Source organism: Tasmannia lanceolata, unplaced genomic scaffold (assembly GCF_043159265.1).
Source record: "Tasmannia lanceolata isolate RefF3 unplaced genomic scaffold, GAP_Taslan_0.1 ptg000007l, whole genome shotgun sequence".
NCBI lineage: Eukaryota > Viridiplantae > Streptophyta > Magnoliopsida > Canellales > Winteraceae > Tasmannia > Tasmannia lanceolata.
The window spans coordinates 4,171,769-4,197,412 of record NW_027518684.1 but is presented as its reverse complement, the minus strand read 5'-3'; the positions used below and the strand labels follow the sequence as shown (position 1 = coordinate 4,197,412).

At 39.5% G+C, this 25,644-nt stretch overlaps 5 protein-coding genes and 1 pseudogene across 6 annotated transcripts; 3 read left to right on the top strand and 3 right to left on the bottom strand.

The window, feature by feature from the left end:
* Positions 1-1,242: 1,242 nt before the first annotated feature.
* Positions 1,243-1,953, bottom strand: LOC143881513 (putative ripening-related protein 2). The gene has a single exon (XM_077384614.1). It carries the CDS (start codon positions 1,938-1,940, stop codon positions 1,389-1,391), a length of 552 nt encoding a protein of 183 aa, XP_077240729.1. The 5' UTR covers positions 1,941-1,953; the 3' UTR covers positions 1,243-1,388.
* A 3,125-nt stretch (positions 1,954-5,078) lies between these two features.
* LOC143881511 (dephospho-CoA kinase-like) lies at positions 5,079-9,630 on the top strand. 2 transcript variants are annotated; one of them, XM_077384611.1, is made up of 5 exons: positions 5,079-5,324; positions 5,409-5,554; positions 7,590-7,963; positions 9,007-9,073; positions 9,155-9,630. In XM_077384611.1, exons 1-4 carry the CDS (start codon positions 5,217-5,219, stop codon positions 9,024-9,026), a joined length of 648 nt encoding a protein of 215 aa, XP_077240726.1. In that variant the 5' UTR covers positions 5,079-5,216; the 3' UTR covers positions 9,027-9,073; positions 9,155-9,630. The 2 variants fall into 2 exon arrangements, with proteins under 2 accessions (XP_077240726.1, XP_077240725.1); XM_077384610.1 differs by lacking the exons at positions 9,007-9,073; positions 9,155-9,630 and having other exon boundaries at positions 7,590-8,284.
* A 684-nt stretch (positions 9,631-10,314) lies between these two features.
* On the bottom strand, positions 10,315-11,091 carry LOC143881512 (putative ripening-related protein 1). The gene has a single exon (XM_077384612.1). The coding sequence runs from the start codon at positions 11,038-11,040 to the stop codon at positions 10,483-10,485; it is 558 nt and encodes a 185-aa protein (XP_077240727.1). The 5' UTR covers positions 11,041-11,091; the 3' UTR covers positions 10,315-10,482.
* Positions 11,092-12,925: 1,834 nt separating this feature from the next.
* Positions 12,926-13,288, top strand: LOC143881262 (uncharacterized). Its single transcript, XM_077384248.1, has one exon. The coding sequence runs from the start codon at positions 12,926-12,928 to the stop codon at positions 13,286-13,288; it is 363 nt and encodes a 120-aa protein (XP_077240363.1).
* Positions 13,289-13,942: 654 nt separating this feature from the next.
* Positions 13,943-17,925, bottom strand: LOC143881261 (kiwellin-1 pseudogene; annotated as a pseudogene).
* A 2,369-nt stretch (positions 17,926-20,294) lies between these two features.
* LOC143880822 (heavy metal-associated isoprenylated plant protein 35-like) lies at positions 20,295-22,105 on the top strand. Its single transcript, XM_077383800.1, has 3 exons — positions 20,295-20,477; positions 20,564-20,639; positions 21,078-22,105. The coding sequence occupies exons 1-3, from the start codon at positions 20,436-20,438 to the stop codon at positions 21,875-21,877; spliced, it is 918 nt and encodes a 305-aa protein (XP_077239915.1). The 5' UTR covers positions 20,295-20,435; the 3' UTR covers positions 21,878-22,105.
* Positions 22,106-25,644: the final 3,539 nt, after the last annotated feature.

Genomic DNA, 25,644 nt, shown 5'->3' with positions numbered 1-25,644 from the left:
CGATTCCTTGACAGCCCTCACTGTAATGCTCTGAGAATGCTAGAGGTGTGATGAACTAATTCCTAACTTGGCTAAGTTTTTTCTCTTTCTTTCGATCTTAATCATTGTCTCTGTCTGTTTTCCTTAGCATTAAATTTCCTACAATCAGTCTGATTAATGCAAATTCTAGCCATTGATCTAACAGCTGAATTTGACCAACATTTTAGGATTTCTCTCTGGTCCACGAATGTTCTCTCTTATTCAAATTTTAGGATGATCCCATGGTGGGACTTGGAAATGAGATCAAAGATGCACTATCGATCTTTGATTTTTACAGATCTGTGACTTTTGCCCAAGCCAATGATCAGACATTCAAATATTTTTCAGAGGGGAAATGATTTCAGCACAACTTTGTTTTGATACATGAGCTCATGTATCTTGTCTTTTAGCATTTAATTGCTACCTATGTGCTGTTTTGGAACCGTACAACCCTTTTACAGCTCTTTAAATACTAAAAGACAGTAAACATGAGCGTCTTGTATCAAAACATGTTTGTGTTGAAATCATTTCTCATCACCCATGCTCATAGCTACTAAAAAAACATGTTTGTGTTGAATTCATTACTCATCACCCATGATCATAGCTACTAAAAATTTTCCCCATATGACAGTTGCATTATAATTTGTGTTGGGATTAATCCAGGGATTTTACAAATTTTGCAGAACTCTAGATCTTGCCCAATTATATAACAACACTGCGTTCAACCTGGGAATGGAATATCATCATCAATGAACCAATCCTACCATATATCAAAAAGTTGTGAGGATACATGGTAGGATCTTCACTGATTTTTTTGGGTTAGTTACTAAATATAGCTGTTTATCTAATTACGAGAATTTTTTTGTTGCCGATTAAAAGCCTTAATTTCGAGTTTGGTTATTTCATTTCTAGGAATGCAATTTAGAACCTTCAAACGTCTTTCATAAGACATCTTTTATTATTTATGTTTTGATGCCTTTCAGCATTTTCTAAGATTCATAGACATCACATTTAAATATTTGCCTTGATTTATTGGTAAGTAATGTACACTCTTCAGGTTCAACTTATAAGAGATTAGAAAATAGTTACCCTACTTTACTATTGTTACCATCAATGCTTCATCATTTCATCATACATTTGTTGGGAACACAGGCCAAGTTCAACTAGCAATCTGAACAATCTTTCAAGTAGGAACCACTTGATCAAAATGAACGAAGAATTTTGGTTTTACATTTCAACTCATTATACAATGGACTTGTACAGACCCAATAAATTTACAGGTGGGGGGAGATTAGTTATAAGTAACATATTACACAGCAAGACACATTTCCTTTATTTTTCAAAGAACAAGGAAATAAGAGAAGCTAGTTTCAGGCATCAGACCATGTGATATCATACTCTCCAAACTCTGATTTTGGGATCCCCAATGCCTTCCACACCGCAGGAGATGCATCCACAACGTTGTAGTGGCACGGAGGCTGGAAATCGTGATCATAATCGCACCCATAAACTGAATCACATTCATCAATGACCTTCGCCATCACGGATCTTCCATTGGCATTGATCTTGATGTTGCTCAGGCAACGAAGTCCCCTATCGTACCACCCCGTAGACAATGCCACAATGTACTCATCGTCACTATGGAATTTGCTATCGCACGCTGAAGGGATATCACCACTGTTGGCAAAGCTGTTGATGGTCATGGTTGCTGGAGTATGGTGAGTGATCAGAGGGGAGCAATCGTACTGAGGGTACAACTTTCCAGCCTTGCAACAGTCGGAGTCGTTCTCTTTGTTGCAATAGCCAGTCTTGCCACGTAAGTAGCCACTAGGATGGCAAGATCCAAGTGAAGAATAGCAATGCCCAACATGGAGGCTTGCAAGAACTAGTAACACAATTGAAAGTAGAGACTTGTTAGCCATCCTTGTATAGTTTTTTTTTCTACTTCACTTGTTGGCTTGGGTTTGGTGTATTTGGATGTGAAGTTGTTTGCTATTTATAAGGAAAGAACGATTGATGGAAGCCCTGGTTTCTCCCAAAACATGGGTCTCTCTTACCTCACTATTATCTCTTCATTTCTACCTAGTCTTTGTGATAATGTAAAAATGTAGAAGACAACGTACTCAATGCCAAACTCAAACGTCAAAGCCACGGCCTCTACAGCTGTGTTTTTTCACTATTTCATTAGCAACCGCCTTAATGCTCCAAGTGCCCCATTTCTCTACATAATTAACAAAGTAGTATTCAAATCTACTCGTCTATTGTATTTGTAAGGCGCATTTTTTATCGGACACCCAATAAAGAGGGTTCGATAGATCTACAGAATCCAAATTATAATGGGCAGGAATTGGGTACAACATCTGGGTCCGACGGTGACCGTGTGATCCATTTCCTAAGGTCCCAAATTATTTTGTACCGTGACCCTTCATATTTTGTTCATTATGTCCATTGGAATTATCGTAACATTCAAAACCCCTACTCAAAATCACCAATACAGTTCATTTTCTGCTTTCTTGATTGAAAGATGATCCTTTTTGACTTTCTTCCCTTTCCCTTCCCTAACCCTAAGCTCTGAGTAGGATTGTTAGGCACCATACCAATACGCCAGATGCTCCAGATCTGATGGACCGCGTTAGGTAAGTGATGCAGAACGTGCGGCATGGATCGAATCTCTTATTTTAATTTCTTATTTTCGTCATTTTATTTGTGGTATTTTTTTGAGATGTCAAATCTTGTTCTTTTAGCATGATTTTGGTGTTTTTAGAAAGGTTTTTCGATTACTTATCTAAAGAGCCCAAGATTACGCTATTTGGAGTTGATTTGGCTAAGTTATAGGCAGTTTTATGATATTGTATAGTTATATTACGGGATTACTGTTTTTGGAAAGTTTTAGTCATGTTTCTTCTTTTTATTTATCTTGCTTTAGTTAAAAGATTGAGAATAATAGTTAGGTAAGAATTTAGGGTTGTTATTCTAAGGTTTTGACTTTTTATATAATGTAATGGTATGAGGAAAGAAAGATAGATTTGAATAAAGTTTATTTTTGGGATATCTGTTGTGAAGAGCATTGGCTCGTTCATGTCGGTGAAGGAGCTTCGCTCCTGTCATCTGTTATGTTGGAGCTTTTCTCCAAACCGTGGCATGGGTTTTCAAACCCCCATGAGATTATTTTAGTGCTGCTCGTGTCAATATTTATCTTCGTGTTGCCGCCCTCACGCTCCCTACGTCAGTTGGTATCAGAGCTCAAGGGATCTCCGACGAATGCACGACAGGATGAAGAAGTCGTTGCGCCTAACGTCGGCCAGCCTGATCTAGCTGCGGAGAACGAAGAACTCCAACAACATGTGAAGACTTTCACACAGTTAGCACTACTCGAAGCCCGCATCCATGAGACAACGGCCATGGATCTGAGAGTGCCTTTGAGAGCCCTTTTCATGGCTATGTTTCATGTAAGGGATTACAAAAAAATAATAATAATAATAATGGGGGAATGAAGAATAGAAGATTGATGTGGTGCCGAAAATCAGATTTGGAGAACGATGGCCTAAACTCGAGGTCGAGTTTTCTTCAAGCGGGGGGTGAATGATACAGAACGTGAGGCGTGGATCAAATCTTTTATTTTTAATTTCTTATTTTCGTCATTTTATTTGTGGTATTTTTTTGAGATGTCAAATCTTGTTCTTTTAGCATGATTTTGGTGTTTTTAGAAAGGTTTGAGTCATGTTTCTTCTTTTTATTTATCTTGCTTTAGTTAAAAGATTGAGAATAATACTTAGGCAAGAATTTAGGGTTGTTATTCTTAGGTTTTGGCTTTTTATATAATGTAATGGCGTGAGGAAAGAAAGATAGATTTGAATAAAGTTTATTTTTGAGATATCTGTTGTGAAGAGCATTGGCTCGTTCATGTGGGTGAAGGAGCTTCGCTCCTGTCATCTGTTATTAGGGCTGCAACTCGGGTCGGACGGGTCGGGTTTTGGAGAACCCAACCCTATCCGAGAAATATCTTGGGTCGGGTCGGGTTTTTTTTTTGGAAAACCCACGATTCCCAAACCCGGCCTTACCCATGATAAATCTCGGGTTGGGTCGGGTTTTTTCACGTTGACGCAATATTTTAAGGAAAATTCTTGTTTGGCAAGGCAATTCAACTCATAGAAGCAGAAATTACACTCACATTACACTTGAATCAAACAATGATGTAATTACACTCACATTACACTTGAATCAAACAATGCTGTAATCAAACAATGTTGTAATTACAATCAAACAATGCTGAATCAAACACTTGAATCAACTCAATTCATAGAAGAAGAAATTACACTCACATACAATAACAGTGGTGCATGGGTTTTCACTTTTAACTTTTAACTAAAATGTACATACTATAACTTATGTAACTCGGGTCGGGTCGGGCCCCTTCAAACCCGGCTCGACCCGAGATTCATGCGGGCTTTTGAATGCTTAACCCGGCTCGACCCGAAACCCATGAAACCTAAACCCAACCCAGGCTATTTTCGGGTCGGGTCGATGCGGGTCGGGTAAAACCCGGCTCGAGTTGCAGCCCTATCTGTTATGTTGGAGCTTTTCTCCAAACCGTGGCATGGGTTTTCAAACCCCACGAGATTATTTTAGTGTTGCTCGTGTCAATCTTTATTTTGGTGTTGCCGTTCTCACGCTCCCTACGTCAGTAAGGCCTTTTAAACCTGTCCCATACTAGGCTGGGACCCACCCAGTCCCATACCTAGCTTCCCACCGCAACTTCTAATGAATGGCCTCCAAATAGATGGAAACAGATAGGTCCCACATAGGGTAAAATAAATTAGATTATATTTTGGGAAATGATATCACCACTGCCGTATTTTGACCGATCGTACTCCTCACATTATTAAAATGTTCGGTATGGCCCGCACCATAGGATGATCCAAACCGTCCATTAGATAGGCCGTGCCCCAAAAATCATTTCCATATGTTAATCCTAACCCCCGATCTATAGAGCGTTGAATGAGTACCTAAATAGGAAGCATACCTTTAAACACGTAGGAAGCATGTGGCTATCTACTGCATGAGAGAGAAACCACCTCACATGAATTACATGAATAAGAGAATTTGGTATGAATAGTATTGAATACAGATTGGGGTTTGGGAACATTTTTCTTCACTAGAAAATCGAAATTTCTCCATAATCTCTCATCAATCTCGAGATGAGAATTGTGGGTCTTACGGGAGGAATCGCATCTGGGAAGAGCACAGTCTCAAATCTCTTCAAATCTAGTGGCGTTCCCGTGGTCGATGCAGACGTTGTTGCTCGTGTATGTTATCTTCTCTTAATTTGATCCAACAGACTGAATTTATTTGCCTTTTGTAATGTGATGTGATTTGGTGCTGGGTTTTAGGATGTAGTAAGGAAGGGTACTGGTGGTTGGAAAAGGATTGTAAGAGCATTTGGAGAAGAGATTTTACAGGATAATGGAGAAATCGATCGAGCTCTTCTTGGTCAAATCGTTTTCTCTGATCCCACTAAACGCCAACTTCTTAATCGGTATAAATTCCTACTTGTCAGTTCTTAATTCTATACAGTTAATCGATTCTGTTGCTCAAATTCAATTGTCTTGCCGCAATTGCTTGTGGTGCTTAATCTGTGCTATTATACCTGCTGTGAACAGTTTCCCTCATAGTTTCTGGAAATCCTTTGAATTTTATTCCACACCTAGAGTACATGTGGATAAACACCCAATTTGCAATTTGGGTTTTTGTTTTTTCCCCCTCCAATTGCACCCAAAATTGGATAAGTGCAAGTTAAGATGGTTTGGGCATATCTAACGTAGGCCTTTGGATGCTCCAGTGAGAAGTAGTGACTCTTGCAAGTTGATGGAGTAAAAAGAGGTAGGGGCAGACCGAAAACAACTTGGGTAGAAATAGTGAGGAAAGACTTGATTGCTAGGAACATAACAGAGAACTATGACCTTGGATAGGATAGAATGGAAGAAAATGATCCATGTAGAGGAACCCTACTAGTGTCAGGAATAGACTTAGTCAATTTGAGCCGGGTAGATTCTTTCACCTTCTTCATGAAAATTTTCTAGGATTGATTAGCCGACCCCAACTAGTTTGGGACAAAGGCTTAGTTGAGTTGAGTTGAGAATTGCACCCAAATTTGCAATTTAGTGTACCTGAAAAAGCTTTGGTTGTTTATTACATAGTTACTGGAAACTTCCCATTTGGATGGAAAGCTCAATTTAGAAGCTAAGTTCTTCTTGCTTCCGAAATTTTTGGGAAACATGCTTCCCACCAATGTTTCAAAATGCATATTGGGGGTCAAAACGCATCCAAAGCAAATCTTAGTCAACTCACCATGCCGCAGTCGAGTGCTCAGTTGACGCGGTTGAGCACTCAGTTGATGCGGTTGTAACTTGAGAGACTTGAAGGAGTTTTGATTGACTTTGAAGGTCAAAACGCGGGCTCAGACAAGAATGTAACCAAGGTAAAAGGGAGTCGACTTGGGGGAGTCCACAATGACACGTGAGAGTTTTGAAACTATGCTTCCCACATGCTTGCTAGGTGTTTCCTCTTAATTAAAAGCATGCTTCCTATTTAGGTGTTTTCTCCTTTTAATAATGCTGAAGGAGCATATATTTTTATAAAAAAGTATGTCCTTAAAAAGACTTCTTCAGTTTTAAATGAAATTTTTATAGATTTTTTCCCAAATACTTAAATTAAATCTATGTGAATAAAAATTTGAAACTATATATCCCTAAGACTTGTAATTCTAATCGATGGTGGAGCTTTCTTTACTACATTTAATCCTTACCAACATTCACCCAAACCTATGATAACCCTACTCTCTCTATACAACTTTTGTTCACTTCCGATGTTGCTTATTTTATGTTTCATATTGACTTTCAATAATGTTTTCCACACGTTCCTTTTTTACTTTCTTTAGAGCTTTTTCGTCCCCACATTTTCTCTTTTGGAAACCTCTCACTTCCAGTATCGCTTCCCACTTTGGCAACTATGCTTTATTAATTTTGAGAGTTGTCTGTAACTTAGAACACCCACTTGCGTACTTTGATTCACATGACTGACAAGCACTGATGGAAGTTCCATCGAGTTTCTAATGCATTTTTATACTCAAGATGGTTATGAGCAGAAATTGCTACTCATAATGAGTTTGTAACTTCAATTTAAGAAATTAATTAGAAGCTAAGATTTTTTAAGGTCAGAATCTGATACAGCCTTTCTTTGTCTTGGAATTTTGTGTATTCTATATGTTTGCCCACTCTTCATTGGAATACTATCCACACTAATGCAGAATTTTATGTGTTGAAGAGAAAACTATAGCTTTTATAAGTTGACAAATTTTACCAAAATGGAATTTAATATCCTGTAGAACTTAAAGGTACTATCTGCTTGTTAGTCAACTTCCAATTAGCCTGCATGTTCAAATTAATCCTCAAAAATTCACCAAGGAACAAGGAACTGGGCAGATACTGCAAATGACAGATGCATTCTGGAATGGCCAACTTTCAGAACATTACTAAGAGAGTTTTCTGATAGTTAGATCTTTTTCCTTGCAGGTTATTGGCTCCATTTATTTCCTCGGGTCTTTTCTGGGAAGTAGTAAAGCTATGGATTAAGGGGTCTAAGGTTATTGTGATCGACATACCATTGCTGTTTGAGGCTAAGATGGATCAATGGGCGAACCCAATTGTTGTTGTGTGGGTGGATTCTGAAACACAGCTTCAGAGACTCATGACAAGAGACGGAATATCTGAACAGCAAGCCCTAAATAGGATCAATGCACAGACTTCACTGGATTGGAAAAGGACGAAGGCAGACATAGTGATTGATAATTCAGGGTCACTAAAGGAAACAAAGGAGCAGTTTCAGAAGGTCCTAATGGAGATCACAAGACCATTAACATGGAGGGAATTTGGTCTCTCAAGAAAAGGTGCGTTTTGGATTCTTGTTTCTGTTACTGTTGGTGTCCTGCTATGGAGAAATGTTTATGGCGAGAATAGCTCAAAGCCACATTGACCATCTCCTCTTTAATTTCTAGAGCTTAGTGAAATTAAGGGAGATAGAACACCTTGAATTTGCTAAGTGGTTTGTGTAAGTTTTTGCTTCTTGAGGGTGGTGGAAAGGTTGTTATTATTCTGAAGAGTCTTTGTATCAAATGTAACTATCTTCTATCTATCGTAAGTATTAGCTGTTATACCAACATATGTTCTCTTACATTAGAAATTCGTTGCTTGGATTTCAGTTAAGTGTCTGATTGCCTTCAGTTGATCCTATGGAGGTTTTGTTTTCAGTTCTGTTTTCAGAGCATTGACTGAAATCTGTTATCTCTTATCAGCAGAGTTTTGAGTTAAATCGTCTGTTCTGGTAAAGCTTGAATTAAAAAAGAAAAAAAAAAGAAAATGAATAAAATCGACTGTGAAATGACTTGTTTGAATTGCTGATGCTAGCCCCAAGACATTCTAAAACTGGGAGAGTTGAGTAAACTGATACACCGGCACTTATCACTTTATTGATAATGAATCTGGATGCTGTAACACTAAGGCCCTGTTTGTTTTGGATTTTGAGAACCGGTTGTGAATCCAAAATTGATTATTGGACTCAAATTCATGCCTAAGCGACAAAGTTAGCTAATGCTGGATATAACTAATTACTTGAAAAAATACAGTTTTTTTTTTGGAATGTTTTGGGAAAAAAAATACAGTTTATGATAATGGCTATGCATAATGAAACATTAAGAAGTTAGTCAATACTTGATAGAACTAGTTTGGAAGGAAAAAAAACAGTTTATGACAATGGTTATGAATGATGAAACATTAAGAAACAAGTTAGACGATGCTTGATGGAACTGATTACTGGAGATAATGCTTAACTCCATCCCATTCTTTCGTACAATGTTGACTCATACTCAGCTTTTGAATTTTCCCCATGTTATCAAATTCTGTGACTAAATCCTCATGCTTTGGTCTTAACCAGTATTACTTGGGAAACTTTAGTTGCCATCTCGGTCAATCTGTATGCTTCATTATCAACTGATTTGGAGGTACGCACGCTGGTTCATCAGTGAGTTGGTCATGTTCTATGGCTCTTCTTCTCTGAAATCTTTTTTTTTTTGTATGAACAGACAGAAAGGAAAAAATGTACACCTGCTTGTACCTGTGAACCCCGCATTTGGAATGGGGTAAGTTTGTAAATTCTAATAATTTTCTTTTTAACCCCTTGTTAGACACCAAGGACCTAGTTATGGAGGTATGGAGGAGACGTACATATTTGGGCTCCAGTATTTCTTGTTCTTCTTTTCCTTGAAACTCACAATAGGATCCAGCAAGTGAACTTGAATCAATCAACATAAGTGGAAAAGGGAAACGTAAACGATATTGGCCCTTCGATTCATCACCAACCCCATAAATTGCCCAATTCTGTCCGAGCATTTGATTCAATGCAGATGAGAAGCACATTATGTCATATCTAATGGGTGGATGGATATTTGAAGAAACTTTGTAATATCCATAGTAAAGCTAAGAAGTATCAAATGATATGATCAGTCATAAACTTTATTTTAGTTTTTTTTTAATAAGAGATTTATTTAGTTTTTTTATTTATTTGTGGTTTATTTCTATTTTTAGTTATATTATTTATATTTATATTTGTGGTTTATTAAAATAAAAAATTTTATTCAAAAAATTCTAATAAAAATTCCATTCCGATAGGAATTTCGGCATTTTCCTCCTCCAATTCCACTCCTTTGATTCCGTTCTTTTCGTGAACCAAATGTCAGAATCCGATAGAATCGGAATCAGAGATCCTGATTCCAGCAAATCCAAATGCACCTCAATGGAATCTCCCAATATCTAGAAACAAGATACAAAACCCCAACAGAGGAAGGCTGTTCGACTTTTGTAGGTTCATTCTTGATGTAATCTAGCTTTTTTGTTAAATGTTTGAGCTGCAATCACTTATATTTTGTAAAATTTTGTTAAAAAATCGATGGAACACCCTTTTTATCTGTAGTTGCTAACTTTGGGTAGGACCTCAATAGAGACCCTATGTGTGTCGCGAGTGAGATCTTCCCATGTAATGGAGGCAGTTCTTAGCCTTGGCTCACTAGTTTTGTATTTTCCATTGAAATGTAAAATGGGCGCAAAATAAATTTTAAGCCCATTATTTGACTTTTAAATGTGCATAAAATTTGTCTTACACCGATTTTATGTTGAAAGAAACTGAACCTTTGGGATATACACGCAAAGGCATGAGTGACAACTCTAAAGAAGCATTCCCATCGCCATGAGCAAATCGTCCTCGACATTTCAACTTGTTATGCCACTCATTAAAACAAGACACTATGGATAAGTATGAACTTATATATGTATACTTATAAGTTTACATGGAAGGACAAACTTCAAGTAACATATTAACATAGCACGACATGGAAGGAGTGACTATAAACTGGTTTTAGGCATCAGACCATGTGATATCATAGTCTCCGATCTCTGATTTTGGGATCCCTAGTGCCTTCCACACTGCAGGAGATGCATCCACAATGTTGTAGGGGCACGGCGGCTGGAAGTCATGATCGGAATCACACCCATAAATCGAATCGCACTCATCAACGACCTTGGCCATCACAGATCTTCCATTGGCATTGATCTTGATGTTGTTCAGGCAACGGCTTCCACCATTGTACCACCCTGTGGACAATGCCACGACAAATTCATTGTCACTATGGTATTTGTTGTCACACTCTGAGGGGCCTCCGCCATCACCGCCTTTCGCAAAGCTGTTGATGGTCATGGTTGCCGGAGTTTGGCCGGAGATCGGAGGGGAGCAATGGTACTGTGGGTACAACTTTCCAGCCTTGCAACAGTCGGAGTCGTTCTCCCTGTTGCAATTTCCAGTTTTGCCTCGCAAGTAGCCGCTGGGATGGCAAGACCCAAGTGAAGAATAGCAACTCCCAACATGGAGGCTTGCTAGAACTAGTAAAACCATTGCAAGTAGAGACTTGTTAGCCATTCTTGGTGGTTTCTATCTCTTGCCGCCTTCTTCTTCTTCTACTTGAAAGGTTGGTTTGTTGTAGTTGTGAAGTGTAATTTAGTAGTGCATGCTATTTATAGGGAGATGATGGAAGGAAGAGTTAGAGACAGTCATAGCTTTCAAGAAAAAAAAAGGGGTCCCACGTAGACTCTATCTTTGTACTACCTATGCAATTACAAAATGGGAACACAACGTACGCGAAAGCCAAACAAAATGGCACGGCTATGGCTCTGTACTTGTTTTGTTGCGGTTAGTATATCATAGCCTATTTTTATGTCTATGTGGTCTTCGAAATCCTCTCTAATATTTGGTAATACTCCACTAACCCAAAGTAGTAGTCAATCCAGTTTTAAGAAAATGGACTGGAAAGCCCCACATCGATTCAACTTTTTTAAGGAGAATATTATATGCCACTTGTGAAAATTTACATTGGCCTTATGGGTCCAATCACTTGAATTTCAATTAAGATGTCTTAGGAGAAAACATAGTTTTTAATCCAAATTAAAAGAATTTAAAAAGTAAAACTAGATAAGCCAAGCAGAGTAAGACAACAAGTGAGTCTTGGGGTTCACTTCGCTCATTTGTTGGGCCAAGACAAAAATAGGTTGTACCCATCAACAATGGATGATCCTAACCCTCCGATCTTTTGTGGTTTCTATAATGTGCAGTCCCTCATACAGATCAGAGAGTTATGATAATCCTGTGGGGATGATTTACGGGGTACAGCCTATTTAACTTATGGGCCAACAAATGAACGGTTTGGATCGTGGGGCCCACAGTACATTTTGAAATATACTGGATTTCACAAGCACACATCATATAAAATCTCATGTAGGGTTGCTTCGAAAAAAATATTTTTTTTTTTTTTTTTTTTTGAATGATGAGATTAGATTCATTAAAAAAACGGAGACCGAGGAGGTCCCGAAGATCACAAAGATAAAGAGGAAAAAAAACCAAAGAGGAATAATAACAAAAGCAACAACAGCTAGGGAGGAAGAAAGTACCTCCACTCTCTCCCTAAATACACCCTCTCTATCAAGTTTGTCAGCTTCTCCGTTTGTTGATCGATGTATGTGAATAAATGATATCGAGGAGGATCCTATCCTATCTTGTATCTCATAATAAAAAACCGGCAAACCTCTAAGGACTAGAGTTTGAGTCTTTTAGCCACCTAATGACATTGAGAGAGTCCCCTTCTACTAATGACATTTAGAGAGTCCCCTACTTCGATATATCTTCTTTCAAGGAATTTATGAGAGACCTTTTGTTTAGAACACTAGGGCTATTGTCACATTTTTTTATATTTTCCATTAGCTAATCAATGGTTTAGATTGTTCCATTCGAATGATTTTCAAGGCTATTGCATCTCCCTGTAGGAGTCACCCAATGAATGGTCTAGATCATGCTAAAGTTAATGGGTTGACCTTGCACTTGAGCTCTTGCAAAGGCCCTTTCACTTTATCATTCCTCTAAATAATTTTCTATGAAAATGCTTCCCGACATCAACCAAATAGTAGAATTTCAAATTCCAAAAAGTTCTACTTAATTGTAAAGCCAATGTGGGTGGGACCTTGCAATGGCACCCCTCAGCCCTCACTTTCTCATTCCCCTAAATAAATTTTCATGAAAATGCTGACCAACCAACATCAGCCAAATAATACAATTTCAAATTCAAAAAATAATAAAAAATGAAGGATGCAAAGAAACCGTAGAAGAAGATCCCCGTAGAATGATCAAAACCGTTCATTCATTGGGCCACAACTTTCATAGGCTGTACAAAGTAAGTAGGCTGTACAAAGTTTTTTTTTTTTTTTTTTTTTAAGTTATTTTTGCCTTCGCCTATTTCTATGGGTCATCCACCAACATGGTGGCAGAAGCAAGGGCGCTCTTGGACGGTCTTAGGCTATGCAAAGCTTTCGGAGTAGTGAACCTCTTTGTAGAATCAGATAGCAAGGTACTGATGGATCTCATATCAAAGAAAGAAAGCTACCCGTGGTCCATCTCCTCATTCTGGACGGAGATGATGTTACTCATGGATCAACTTTGCCTCTCCCATCAACACCAATTCAGAGAAGGCAATAAAGTTGCTGACGCTCTCGCAAATGAAGCAGTTATTTCCAAATCGAACCGATTTTATCAAGGCTGGTCAGAATTGCCAACCACGGCCCGTGGGGCTGCAAGATGTGATGCTTTAGGTCTTCCTAATCTCCGATCGAGGATGACCTAGGTGGTGGGCGGTTTTTAGGGAATGTGTTTGATTTAGAGGCGAGTCGATAAGCCATCTTTCTGTAATTCTGCAATTTCTATATAATATTTTGAGGTCCTCCCCGGGGCCGCAATCTGTTCCGGGTTAAAAAAAAAAAAAAAAAAAAAAAAGTAGGTTGTAACCCGTAGATCATCCCCATAGAATGATCCAATACAGTGGGGCTCACTTCATGGGAAGATCCAAACTGTTACTTTGTTGGGATGATCATCTCCCGGAAATCATCTCAAAAGAATGGTCGTGCCCATTTCTTAGGATGATCAAAACAGTTCATTTTTTGGGCCATGACGTAAGTTTGACCTCGTAAATCATCTCCATAGAACGATCATCAACCTCCGATCTATAGATAAATGTTGGACTCCCCTCGCACACCATATAAAATCACTTTTTAGTATTTTCTTTGACTACTAGTACTGATATTTGCACTAACATGGTAAATAGTAATATATAATGTGATCCATGCAGATCATATACTGTGATGTGAGCAAGCATAAAATTGTATATATATGTGGATGACCGCACTAAGTTTACATGTAGGGAAGGAGTATAAGTAACATATTAACACTAAAACATGTTTCCTTCTTCCTTCCAAGTACAAGGAAATAAGCCAAGCTGGTTTTAGGCATCAGACCATGTGATATCAGAGTCTCCAATCTCTGATTTTGGGATCCCCAATGCCTTCCACACCGCAGGAGATGCATCCACAATGTTGTTGGGGCAGGGTGGCTGGAAATCGTGATCGGTATCGCAACCATAAACTGAATCACACTCATTAACAACCTTGGCCATCACGGATCTTCCATTGGCATTGATCTTAATGTTGTTCAAACAATGGCTTCCGCCATTGTACCACCCCGTAGACAGTGCCACAACAAACTCATCGTCGCTATGGTATTGGTTGTCACACTCCGAAGGGCCTCCGCCATCGCCGCCTTTGGCAAAGCTATTGATGGTCATGGTTGCCGGAGTGTCGCCGGTGATCGGAGGGGAGCAACGGTACTGAGGGTTCAACTTTCCTGCCTTGCAACAGTCGGAGTCGTTCTCTGTATTGCAATGGCCAGTCTTTCCTCGTAAGTAGCCGCTGGGATGGCAAGATCCAAGTGGAGAATAGCAATGCCCAACATGGAGGCTTGCTGGAACTAGTAAAACCATTGCAAGAAGAGACTTGTTAGCCATTCTTGGTGGTTTCTATCTCTTGCCTTCGTCTACTTGAAAGGTTGGTTAGTTGTATTTGTGAAGTGTAATTTTGGTAATGCATGCTATTTATAGAGAGACTATGGATGGAGACCGGGAGACTCTCCTTGCTTTCAAGAAAACAAGAGTCCCACTTTTAGACTCTATTTTTGTAGTATCTATGCAATTACAAAATGGAAAGACAACAACGTACGCAGAAACCAAACTAATCCGCACGCGGCTACCGCTCCTAGTAATTTTGTTAGAGAGAGTGATAGCATATTTTAGCCTCATTTCTGTCTCTATGTGGTCTTGGAAATTCTCAAATATTTGGTACTCCATCAACTCATCTTCATTACTAAATTGGGACAGTAGTAGTCGATTCAGGCTAGACAAAAGGGGTATAATCTAAAATTTGTGTTTCCATGACAGAACTTTTATGAAATGAAAATAGCGACGGATATCCGAATGACCTCATTTTGATAATGGGACGACTCACTTTGTCTTACGTACACTTCTCTAATTTGTTGCTGATGAGAGCTTTCCCAGAAGGGAAATGATTTCTGCGCTCCAGTGTTTTAATAAAAATGCGCTCCACTTGTTTGTCGTGACCACACTATGCATGGGTTTGGGTGGAGACGGTAGGGCCACCGCATCATAGCATGGGGTGTAGAATAGTGGGCCCCACTATTTGCATGGGTTTGTGCCAGATTAAGTGTTAAATGGTGGCCCCTTCCTAGGCTATGCTTGGGTTTAAAATGTTGGGTCCAACCCTGTCAAAGTAAAACATGAGGTAAAAAGAAAGGGTTTTTCAATAAAAAAAAATCTTGAAGATAAAAACGGATGAGTGACAAATTTGCTAATGGAACAACTTCAATGATATTCATTGATGATAAATACCAAGGAACTTTCCCTATAAATTCCGGATTTTACAGAGGGAAATGATTTCAGCACGACTATGTTTTGATACATGGGCTCATGTATCTTGTCTTTTAGCATTTAATTGTCAAGTAAGTGCTTTTTGGGGACCGTAAAACCCCTTTTACAGCTTTTTAAATATAAAAGACAAGAAACATGAGCGTCATGTATTAAACATGTTTGTGTTGAAATCATTTCCCTTAATATCAACAAATAGATTGCCCGATTTCATAGACATGAATGTAAGTGTTGCGATTCCAGATTAAAGAATGGATGGCATGTATTTGAGTATGCTGATGTATTTGGGTGAGAGCTTGTTACCCAAAACAACTATTTCCATAGTAGTAATCGGACACAAGAGTACAAGACCATGCTAAAATAGAAAAATCTCATTTTTTTTTTCCAATTAGCCACGATAAAATAGTCATAATTGAGACTAAAAAACATCAAGGAAGCAGTCTATATGTATGGAAGATCATATAGCATTCACCACTTTACCAATCCTCGGTGCAAGACTGTTCCCCAATAAAGGTATTTGGTTTCAACGTGTTTTAAACATTGTCAACCAATTAAAAAGAACAAAAGAAAAGATTTTATAGAAGTAAAGGTGAAGAGTCCTTTTCGGCATCAAGGTGAAGTTAAGCAAGCCGAGTAGATGGAATTGGCTTCAGTATGTCCGGATTCTACCCAAAGACTGAAGTTGTAGGCTGGCAGAATTGGCTTCAGTATGTCCCTAACCAAGTCGATGGAATTCAGGACAAACTTGTATAAAAGCCTTGAGTAAAATGGAAAATCTCCAAAATTTTGCCTTTGGGTCGTCGTGGAATAGGGCAAAGGGGTCTCGTTCGTCTGAGAGCTCATTACCCTGTAATTGTTCCTTGAAGCAGAATCACGATTTATTTTCTGGCTTTAGAGAGAGACAGAGAGAGAGATTCAGGCTTGCCATAATGGAGTATAATGGAGAGAGATTTAGGCATGCTGTAATGGAAAGAGATTTTAGGCTTGCTTAATGTGATTCTCACTCCGTAGAATATGAATCGATTACAGAGATCTATAAGGATCTGGGGGGATTTACGCCCATGGAATACTAAACAAAACTCAAATTAATAGCGGGCGGAAAGTTTAATTTTGATATGAGAGGTTCTCAGGAGGGGACAGACATGATCCCATTCACATGCGGCATACCACATGGACGCTCTGTACTTGAGTTCAATGCTGGAAAATCGAACTGCAAATAACCTATTAACACGTGGCAGTGGGGCCACAGAAACCTGAAGCAGCTAAGCCACCTCGCGGCTTACACCAAGACGAAAGTATTTGGCTGAGTGCCACTAACCAACATGCTCCGCGGACTTTAAGACTAGAAGATCATGGCTGAGAGGGAACTCTCAGAGCTGAGAGCTGCACTATGGAACCGAGAGCCACCCTCTAGAGCCACTTCATGGCTCATTAGTCATTACCACCTTGGCCTAGAGGAGGATCCTCGGTCGGCCGATACCCGATAGCTTGCAACCGAGTGCTGCCACGCTCGTAACTAATTTAATGTTGATTATGACAAGTTCTGGCTAGGGTAGTCGTCAAAGTATGAGGGGCCATCCTTGGGAAATGACCCATAGATTTAATGCTATTTTGCTTGACATTTTAACTAGTGATAGTGTGACTCATGAAGAATCATAAAATTATGGCCAGCATGAAATTTTATATGTATGTGATCTTTAAAAGGTTACATACAGGGAGAGATCATAAGTAACAAACTAACGTTGTAAATAGTAAGATATAATGTGATGCATGGAGATCATATACTGTCATGTGAACAATATGAAATTTTATACATATATGTGGATGACCCTAATAAGTTTACAAGCTGGGTGGGAGTATAAGTAACATATTAACACTAAACTAAGACATGTTTCCTTCTTTCTTCCAAGTACAAGGAAATAAGCTAAGCTGGTTTTAGGCATCAGACCATGTGATATCATAGTCTCCAATCTCTGACTTTGGTATCCCCAATGCCTTCCACACTGCGGGAGACGCATCCACAATGTTGTAACGGCAGGGCTGCTGGAAATCTTGATTGGAATCGCACCCATAAACTGAATCACACTCATCAACAACCTTGGCCATCACGGATCTTCCATTGGCATTGATCTTAATGTTGTTCAGGCAACGACTTCCACCATTGTACCACCCTGTGGAAAGTGCCACGACAAATTCATTGTCACTATGGTATTTGTTGTCACACTCTGAGGGGCCTCCTCCATCACCGCCTTTGCAAAGCTGTTGATGGTCATGGTTGCCGGAGTTTCGCCGGTGATGGGAGGGGAGCAATGGTACTGTGGGTACAATTTTCCGGCCTTGCAACAGTCGGAGTCGTTCTTCCTATTGCAATTTCCAGTCTTATCTTGCAAGTAGCCGCTGGGATGGCAAGATCCAAGTGAAGAATAGCAATGCCCAACATGGAGGGTTGCTAGGACTAGTAAAACCATTGAAAATAGAGACTTGTTAGCCATTCTTGGTGGTTTTTATCGCTTGCCTTCTATTTCTTCTTCTACATTGAAAGGTTGGTTTGTTGTATTTGTGAAGTATAATTTAGCATTGCATGCTATTTATAGGGAAACGATGGAAGGAAGAGTTGGAGACCCTCGTTGCTTTCAAGAAAAAACAAAAAGGGGTCCCACGGAGACTCTATCTTTGTACTACCTATGCAATTACTAAATGGGAAGACAACGTACGCGAAAACCAAACAAATCGGCACGGCTGTTGCCTTCTCCTTGTTTTGTTATGGTTTGTATATAATAGTCCTATTTCTATCTCTATGCGGTCTTTGAAATCCTCTCTAATATTTGGTACTCCACTAACCCACATCGATTCAACTTTCTAATGAAAATATGAGTTGCTGCATGTGAAAAATTACATTGGCCTTATGGGTTATATCACTTGAGAATTTCAATTAAGATGGCTCTGGAGAAAACATATTATTTCATCCAAATTACCTTATATGGCCGAGGTGAACGGTCATAAACCGAGTTGGGAAGGAACTACATGATAGCTCCCTAGGACAAAAGTGAGGAGGCAGTCATCAAGTGAGCCGAGCTCGCCAGGTCAAAATGAGGACAAACCTTCGCTGGGCTCAATAAACCGCCGATCCATAAACCAATTAAAATATCTCAATAAGAGCCAAATGGAGCGAGGTGGGTTTCCTCACCGATCTCTCTGGACCGAGAAGAACGGTCCAAATCATTGAGGGGAACTTAGGATACCAACTGAAGGAAACTGCCACAATTTGCTTACCTCCGATAGCCGAGCTGGCCTAGCCAAACAGCCTCGGTCGAGTTCGACTGACCGAGGATAGAGAGTCAGAACCCTCCATACCTAAGTGATCATGAGTTCCAAGCGGGCAAGCCGACGACTAGACTGAACAAAACAAACTACTTCCTTGGCCTTAAACAACCCTAGAAAGTGGGGGCAATATGTTTAGGGTAAAATTCGGTACCCAGTGGAAAGCCTACATGTGACACTAGGAGATTCAAAGACAGTTAGGGACAAAAGGGTTATTTTCCAACCCTTCCAAAAACCCTAGAAACCACAGGCAGTCGTAGCTGGATAAGCTTAGAATCCAAAATTCTAGGAAACTGCCTAATCACGCGAAACTCCGTGAAAAGCAACTTCTCTTAGGCTATAGCTCTTGCCTATAAGAGGGGGACCAAGCTTCGAGATATGTATCTCATAATAACGTCACACAGCTCTCCCTCTCCAACGCAGTTCATACTTATGTTGCTGACTTAAGCATCAGAGAGTTCCCCGGAATCCACTCTGATCCTCTTTCCGACATGTTTATTTGAGTGCATGTCAACTTTCCTCAGTCAGCTCAAAGTAGGATTGCATCTGAAAGCTGTTAGAATATGTGAGATCTCACCATTGGATCGGCTTGGTAGAAATTAAGCATGAATGTTAAATAAGGTAATCTAGACATATTAGGCAAGTTGGTCGATAGAACCAACTTTGATTGATTAGGAAATTAAGCTTAATTAGGCAACTAAGCTAGATAAGGTAATTTGGTTGAATTACAATGTTTCTATATATTTTTTAGGAATTTTAAGTTTATGTGAATATTCTAACGAGAGCCGGTTCAGATTTCAGCGGCAATAATTCCCGTAAAATGATCCTATCACTTCATAGGATGATCAAAACCGTTTATTTGATGGGCCACGGCATGAATGAGTTGTACCCGGCAAATCAACTCAATTGAATGATAAAATAAAAATGTTATCAGGGCAACCATATTTTGATATTTGCACAAACCCAGATGTCTTTTGATTTTTAATTGGCTCGTGAGGAAATGTAATAACCTTTGACGGGAATTGGGGGCAGAGTAACTCTTTTTGCTGTCCAATCACATTAAGAGGGGGTCGCACAATCCTACAGTGGAGCGAAAAATCATCTCCCTTAATATCAAAATATGATTGTGGTGATATCATTTCCCTATAAAATCAGAATCTCTCTTTTTATGGGAATGTATTAAACCTTTGACAGCTCTTTAAATGCTAAAAGACAAGGTGGCTTGTGAAAATATAATTGTGTTGATATCATTTCCCTGCAAAATCTCTCACTCTCTCTCTCAGTATTTTCTTTTTACTTTACATACAATTTTTGCACTCAGGCTCTGTTCACTTATTTAAGAAAAGGTTTCTCGAGAAACTGCTTACCCACTTCTTTTCACTAGTTTTCGTGGGAACAAAAAGAGTGTAAAAGTTTGTTTTACCCCATTTCACGTCCAAAGTTAAGGAAAACTTACCCTAAAACTTTATTAAAAAGAAGGGCATTTTGGTCATCTGGGTTTGAAAGTATCCCGAAATATGTGGCAGATGGCCTCGTCGTCACAAACCCCCAGCACCCCAACTTTTAACTTCTCTCTCTCTCTCTCTCTCTCTCTCTCTCTCTCTATAGTTTTTATTTTTCTGCCCTCTCTTCCTTTCCATTTTTCTCTCCGTTCTCATCACTTTCTCCTTCTTTCTCTATCATGGCAACAGTTTCAAAAGCTTCAGAACCCTTAAAACATCAGGTAAGCTACTGCAGACCCACATCCTACCCTCTATTTCTACTTTTTTTTAGGGTTTTGATGATGATGATAATCCTTTCTTTTTTCAGACATGCGTTTTGAGGGTTTTAATCCACTGTGAAGGCTGCAAGAAGAAAGTCAAGAAAGTTCTACAGAACGTTGACGGTACTGAAAAAAAAAAAAACATCATCTCAACTAAATTTCTCTTCCCTTTTTCATGGGTCTGTTGTTTTTTCTACCAGTTTGTAAGCCCGTATAGTCCAGTGCTTTTTGAAAAATACTTGACTATACGGTCTTACACCATAGGATGATCCAAACCGTCAATTTGATAGGCCACTGACTAAATAAGTTGTCCCCCAAAAAATTATTTTTATAGGATGATCCTAGCCCTATATTATGGAAACCTCTATAGATTAGATGGTTGGGATCATTCCAGGGAAATGATTTTTAGGAAACAACCTCACCCATGGACGGTTTGGATCATCCTATGGTGTAACCGTACAGTAATTTTTTGGAAAATAGTGGACTATTATTTTTGCTCTTTCTAGAGTCCTTTTTAAAAGATTTTGAGTTTTGTCTCTCTTTTTCTTTTCTTTTTTTCAGGGGTTTCTGATATAACGATCGATTTGAAGCAAGATAAAGTAACGGTGACCGGAAACGTGGACGCAGAAACCCTAATCAAAAAGTTAGTGAAGAGTGGCAAACACGCTGAGCTATGGCCGGAGAAAACTGAGAAGGAAAAGCAATCGGCTATAGCCGGTAGTAAGAAAACCGACAAAGAAGCCCCCAAAATCAGTGTCCCCGTAGCTGACAAAAAATTGGCCGAAAATAGTGAAGGAAAATCGACCGCTAAAAATGGCGAAGGAAAATCGGCGGCTAAAGATGGCGAAGGAAAATCGGCGGCTAAAACTAGCGAAGGAAAATCGACGGCTAAAACTAGCGAAGAAAAATCGGTGGTTAAAAATAGCGAAGAGACAAACGCCGTTAACGGTCAAAGCAAGGAGTCAAAAACTGACGAGAAAAAGACGGAAAAGGACAACGAAAGCGAAACTGCCGTTAAAGTACCCGGCAGTGGCAGCGGCGGTAAAAAGAACAAAAATAAAGGTCAAAAGGCTAAGGAAGAAACTCCGACGGAACCAAAATCCGGCCCGGATCCGACTAGCGCTTCGAGTCCGCCACGTCAGCAGCAGTTTTACCCCTACCAGCCGTACGGGGCCCAGCCTGTCTACGTGGCGAGTTACAACACGGCGTATCCTAGCACGAGCTACGGGGCCTCTTACTACCCTGCGCCGCCGACTTATGCTAACATTCACGTCCCGGAGAATTACTCTTACCCACCTCCGGCACCGGGATCGTACGACTTGTTCAGTGATGAGAACCCGAATGGGTGCTCGGTAATGTGAAATTTCGCCGGAATCTGACATATTTGCCGGCCGGAGAATGTATAACTTATACTACTTATATGAGTTACTAAGTTGGGATGGAGAGAGACCTTTTTTTTTTTTGTGAACTCCTGTGTAAACGTTGTAGCAAAAGAGAAGAGGGGATTAGGAGAATTGATAAGGCTGTTTTTGGTATTTCTCTTTTGTAAAAAGGAAAAAAAAATCTCAGTGGATTTTGCCTTGTTGTTATCTTTTAGTATACTACTCTGCATAGGCCCCACATTTCATATCAGCTCTGATGACAGAGTACAAAGTAACACCAGGGTTTGTGGGGTATTAAGAGTTAACACCCTTTGATTTTTTTGGTATTAGCTTTTGCTTTATTGAGCGTGGGATGTTACCAGACAGTAGGCAGCCACTTCACGTACGGTTTGTCTGATTGTTTTTTAAAGGGACTCCAGCAAGTAAAGGGACCCTGGTGTATACACCAAAGATCAGTGTGCAGCTGTCTAGCTGTAATTGTCTTTATCAGTTTTGTTTGGATGTCCATAATGTAGGTAAAACAGGAGAATTTACATGATGGGTGGCCGTGAAAACACGTGAAGTTTAAAAAAAAAAAAAAGTAGGTATGGTCCACTTATTTTGATGATCCAAACCGGTCATCTGTTTGGGCACAACGTAAATAGGTTGCACCCCAAAAATCATTTCCATAGGATAATCCTAACCCTCCGATCTGAACTGATCTGCATATGGAGATTTCCAAAAGTCATTGATGGGGTCTTCCATATATTGGGCCACAACCTATTTACGCTGTGGATCGTTAAAAAAAAAGTGGGCCGTACCTACTTTTTTAGACTTCACGTGTTTTCACGGCCACCCATCATATAAATTCTCGTAAAGCAGATTGCCATTTCTTTATTCTCCTTCTGGGGAAATGATATCAGGCACAACCATATTTTGATATTTTCACTCACCCATCTTGTCTTTAGTATTAAGAGAGCTGTCAAAAGGTTATTACATTTCTTAAAAAAGCCCTCGTGAGCCGATTAAAGAAGAAAAGACAGTTGGGCTTGTGCAAATATCTAAATATGGTTGTGCTGATAACATTTCCCTTTCCTTCTGCACTTAATTTGAGAGCAAAGTCGTGGAGGTAAGAAGCCGCATTTGAAAATTTTGCAGCTGGCAAGGACTATCAAGTGAAAGACTAAATAGCAGGAGAACTATAGCTCGAAAAGGAAAATGTCTTTTCACTTTTATTTTCCCTAATATGGTTCAACCAAACTGACCCTAGGCTCTGTTTGGTTGCATGTATTTGCCACATAGAGTAGTGGTATAAGTAAGTAGTCAACAAGGAGGAGATAAGCCTTAGATTTACCTATAACTTTCATCGTAAAATAGTGGTAAGTAGTGTTTGGTTGCTAACCTACTAGACCACTCGTAGGGAGTGTCATTACCAATATAATATAGACGGAGGAGAGAGAAAAAACATCATTCCTAAGTAATCAAAGTAAAATTCCACCATTTTCGCTGTTTTAGGCTTGAATTTGGGATGAGGCAAGGGTAACACATCACACATGCATTGATAAGTAGGGACAATCTTAGCATTAGGGATTTCAATGCTATATTGGCAACCAAACAAGTAGCTGTGCTGACATGGCACCTAAACTCCAAGCAAAACCCCTAAGCCATCCCGACTTTTGGTTCAACCATGGGGGATTGGTGGGGACAAGCAACTGAAAATGCTTTTAGTCTATTTACCCAATTCAACGTTCTTTTTTTCTGGATTCATTACCAAATAGAATAGAAATAGGAGCCTTTTTTGTTCGGGTAATTGATATTGACACCCTCATTGTTGTCGTACCCATTGTGTATAACTCATACACCAAGAACATTCTCTTGTTGAAATTTCACAAAAAGTAAGATTTCTTACTTTAACTAATCCATATATTGACCTGAATCAATAGATATACCCCAAATTAACGATCGCCACAACCTTCTCTTGCATTCTAGATTGTTCTTGGGTCTTCTATTTGGAGTTCCTTCTTTTGCATTGGAATATTCTTAGGTCTTCTATTTGGAGTAACAATAGAATTATACATAGAACGATCATGAGACCCTGCTTGACATTTTTTAGGTTGAGGTCAAAGGAATCTCATTTGATATCAGGAGAAAATTTTTGGTAAATGATAAAGTGGTGCCCCTACCTAGTGAGACCTATGTTGTTAGGACTTAGGAGATATCTCCTTCGCACCTTTGCGGTGGATATCATGAGAAAATCCACCAAGGCCCACTTGTCATCTTTTTGTTTATCCTTTCTTCAACTAGTTTTATAAAGACCCAACTTTCTTGATCAACCACTTCATTTACCTTCCAATCCCTTTTGTTTATTGCGATGCCACCAAGAGCCTCAATCATCAAGGTCATATCAAGGACCAAGCCATTGAAAGCAAAGGTGTAGAAGTCAATAATAGAAATTGATTGAATGGAGAAATAACCATCTTGATATTTTATCTTAACAGTTTTTTCCTGATATGAATTCGATATTAACAAAATAAATTTAAAATTTCCCGAGACACTGATGCATTTGCATCTCGCATGATGACGAAGATCGACGGTCAAGATCGTCCGGACCTTAATCAAATCTTCTAAGACCCTCAGATCGGAAGATATAAGACGGCATCTAGATCAACGGTCCACGTTGATTACTACTCTTCAATAAAGTCCTACTTTAGTTTGGATTTGTTTATTGGGACGTCCAATATGAGATTGTATTTAGAAGTTTTACTTCTACGTGGATTGAATTAGAGTATTTTAGGAGTTAGATATGGTTTAGATAGGGGTGTCAATGGATCCAGACGGTCCGATGGATCGTTGTAGACACCCCATTTTGACCGGACCCAAGTTCGCGAGTGGTTGTGCGCAACCTTATCAAACCAGTGAGTTAGGGTCTCAAATTGCACCCTAAGCTAGGTTAGGGTCCCCCATAGGTCCCTGTAAAATTTTGTCAAAATCCGAGCGTGTTTGATCAGTGAGCGGATCAAGACAGTGGTCTTAGTTCAAATCTGGAAGGGGGCTGATTGATCCGAAAGGGGGGTGTCCTTTTAAAAAAATAGCCGAGGTTTTGCCTTCTGTCTAATAAGACAAAGCGGGAGAGGTGCGCCTAATAATTCGCGCGCTTTATCACTTGGGAGTGCCATTATGAACATTTATTTTTAAATATATATATAAAAAATCAGAAATGAAAGGGGGGCTGTTCATTTTCGTGAAAAAAAACCGAGAAAAAGAGAGAGAGCGAGAACGAGAGGAGAGGGATTTGGGTTTTTCTTCCGCCGATTGTCTTCTCCGATCCATCTCCGGCGGGCTTCCGGTCAAGCTCCGATTTCTTCCTTCTTTTTCTTCTCCTTCTTCTTCCAACCTCCTTCACCTCCACCGCTATCTCTTTCACCTCCACAAGCCGGCCATTTGTTGCTGGATTCTCAGATCTGAGATCTGAAATCTCAGATCTGAGATTGCAGACAGAGAGATCCGAGACAAAGAGAGAGATCCGAGAGAGAGAGAGAGAGAGATTGCAGACAGAGGGAGAATTTTCTTTTTTGGATCATCTTCACCGATCCTTCATCTTCTCCGGCAGATTTACCGGCCGGAATCCAAGCTCCGGTCGGTCATTTGCTACCTCCGATCAGATTATCTTCATTGTCATCATGTTCTTCCTCTTTTGCTTCATTCAAGCCTTATTTTACCCTCAGTTACTATCAAACTCTATTTTTGCCTCATAAAACCCTAGATCT